This window comes from Hibiscus syriacus, unplaced genomic scaffold (genome assembly GCF_006381635.1).
Source record: "Hibiscus syriacus cultivar Baekdansim isolate YM2019G1 unplaced genomic scaffold, ASM638163v2 tig00001644_pilon, whole genome shotgun sequence".
Classification (NCBI taxonomy): Eukaryota; Viridiplantae; Streptophyta; class Magnoliopsida; order Malvales; family Malvaceae; genus Hibiscus; species Hibiscus syriacus.
In genome coordinates, this window is record NW_024061878.1 from 1,233,000 (window position 1) to 1,235,506 (window position 2,507).

General features: G+C 34.6%; 1 protein-coding gene across 1 annotated transcript; it reads right to left on the reverse strand.

The window, feature by feature from the left end:
* Nucleotides 1-958: 958 nt before the first annotated feature.
* Nucleotides 959-1,651, reverse strand: LOC120128744 (60S ribosomal protein L12-3-like). Its single transcript, XM_039146376.1, has one exon. It carries the CDS (start codon nt 1,580-1,582, stop codon nt 1,082-1,084), a length of 501 nt encoding a protein of 166 aa, XP_039002307.1. The 5' UTR covers nt 1,583-1,651; the 3' UTR covers nt 959-1,081.
* Between the last annotated feature and the right edge of the window lie 856 nt (nt 1,652-2,507).

Below are 2,507 nucleotides of genomic sequence, written 5' to 3' on the forward strand. Positions count from 1 at the left end.
TTCACCAAAAACTCAATTATCATCTTTAAAATAATTAAATAAAATTTAACCCCCAATTTCAGGTTATGACAACACCAAAAAAAGCCCAATCCTTCTATAAAGAACTAACCCCAATCCTTCTATAACGAGATAAACCCCAATCCTTCTATAAAGAACTAACCCCAATCCTTCTATAACGAGATAAACCCCAATCCTATAAACAATGTTTCATAGCATCTACTTATAGCATTAATAAGGGCTGAAAACATGTCAACAAGTAGTAGTTGCTTCCAAGAATAAGAACCAAAAAGAACGAGTTTTTCTTAACCTTCTACAAATAACTAAACCCTAATCCTATAAACAACCAATCGGGATGCATCTGTTGTGTGATTTAGATAGAAACAGAAGTAAATCCATAGAATTAAACCTGAACAACTATGAAGATATAAGTTGGAACTGGAAGAGTTATAAAAGCCTCTAGTTTATGTCTATTAATTCAAAGAAAATAGTATTAAAGTGGCTGTGAATGTTTTCACTTTTCACAAATTATAAATACATGGTTTTATTGCAAATAAAGTTTTTGTCCTAGTCATGCTTCTAGTACGATAAAATTAGCCGAAATAACCTAACAAATTTAGCATTTTTCATAAAAACCAAAACCTCAAGCAAACTGAACAATCAAATCTTGTCACAGTGCCTAAATGCAACCATTCGAAGATATCTCAATCTTGAAGCATAATACAAGAAAATTCGCACATTGATAACCAGCAAACCGATGTGATCGACTTACCAAGAAGGAAAACAAACACTGGCATTTTCCCATCAATTTCTAACTTGCCAAACAGAAAGACTAGCAGGGCTAGCATTTTCCACCCAATAGGCTATATGGGAAACAATATAAGAAAACTTTAAAATATAAATAAGCATCACATCTAGAGCGATTTGAGGATCCATAATAGTTCAAAGTAATCTAAATTGACATCAAAATAAACCTCCCACTGATAAAATAAATTTCCGCAAATTGTCCAAAACCCTAAAAATTAAACAAAACTAAACAGCGGAAAACGGGATAATAGCATTAATAACAAGGAAACAAGCATTCTCACTCTAGAGGAACATCAACATCGCCATCATCGATTTCCTGCTGCAAATCCTTAGGGTCTTTCCCGTCAACGGTGCAACCAACAGAAACGCACGTCCCCAGAATCTCCTTCACCGTCCCCCTCAGATCCTTAGCCATAGACCTCGGCCTCATTACTTTGGCGATCTCGATGACGTCATCCAGGCTGATGTTCCCGTTATGCTTGATGTTCTTGGTCTTCTTCCTATCCCTCTCGGGTTCCTTCAACGCCTTGATCACCAGAGCCGCGGCTGACGGGACGACCATGACTTTCGCCTGACGGTTCTGGACGGTGAGCTTGACGGTTACACGGAGACCCTTCCAGTCCTTGGCGGTTTCTTTCGCGATGTCTTCACCGATCTTTTTGGGAGAGAGACCCAGTGGGCCGATCTTCGGCGCCAGCGAACTGGCGGCTCCGACTTCGCCGCCGGTGACGCGAACGAAAACATCCACGACTTGCGTTGGATCGAACTTGGGCGGCATTGTGGGGCTTACTCTTTTGATGGATGAGAAAAAGGAGAGCTATGGTTTTCAATAATGGAGAAGTGCAAAGAGTGGGATAATAAATCAGGGGTTTTTCAATTTCTCTAGTTTATGCCCCGAATTAACCTTAAGGGACGTTATAAAAATATAAATGGAATGGGTACTTCTGTAATTACGTCTTTTAAGCAACTAAGCCACTTCGTTGGACAAATAGTTTGGTTTTGACGTGCCTTATAGGTTAAAATAAAGAAGTTAGGATTTGATCGCACAAACTAGACCTAAACTCGATTACTTAAATTGATTTATTCGACTCATTATTTGATATAAACTCAAATATAATAATTAAATTTAATCTGAAATCTGATTCATACTCGATTTAAATTAAAGTCGATCAAAATTTTATCTGGATCATTATGGACTCGTCTTTAATTTGACATGAACAGAAAGTAACCTAAAATCTGAAAGTAATTCAAAATGAAAGTAATTTGAACTAAAAACAACTCGAATAAAAAACAACCTAAATTGAAAGTAATCCAAATTTAATCTCTCTCTCTATATATATTAACAATATGATGAATAGTAAAGTGGTGCATGTTTTATTCTCTTTTTATATTATTCTACTAGTTAACCACTCACCTTTGATAATAATTTAATGACCACTTGTATCACCTATAATAATAATTTAATTGTTTAATATCATTTTCTCTCATTTAAAAGATCATCTCCATATTTGATTTGATAATTTAAAAAAATAAAAATTATTTCATATGGATGATTATAAAGTAAATTTACTACCCAAAATTTTATTTTGTATGATTAACTTTATTTGTCAACACTTAGATAATATATTATAATTAGCTTTAAAAGAAAAAAATTCACTTTTTTACAAACACAAATTAACATGAAATACAAATCTGAAATAAAG

Coding starts and splice junctions, on each gene's coding strand:
- LOC120128744 (XM_039146376.1), bottom strand. CDS start 1,582: ATGCCGCCCAAGTTCGATCCAACGCAAGTCGTGGATGTTTTCGTTCGC.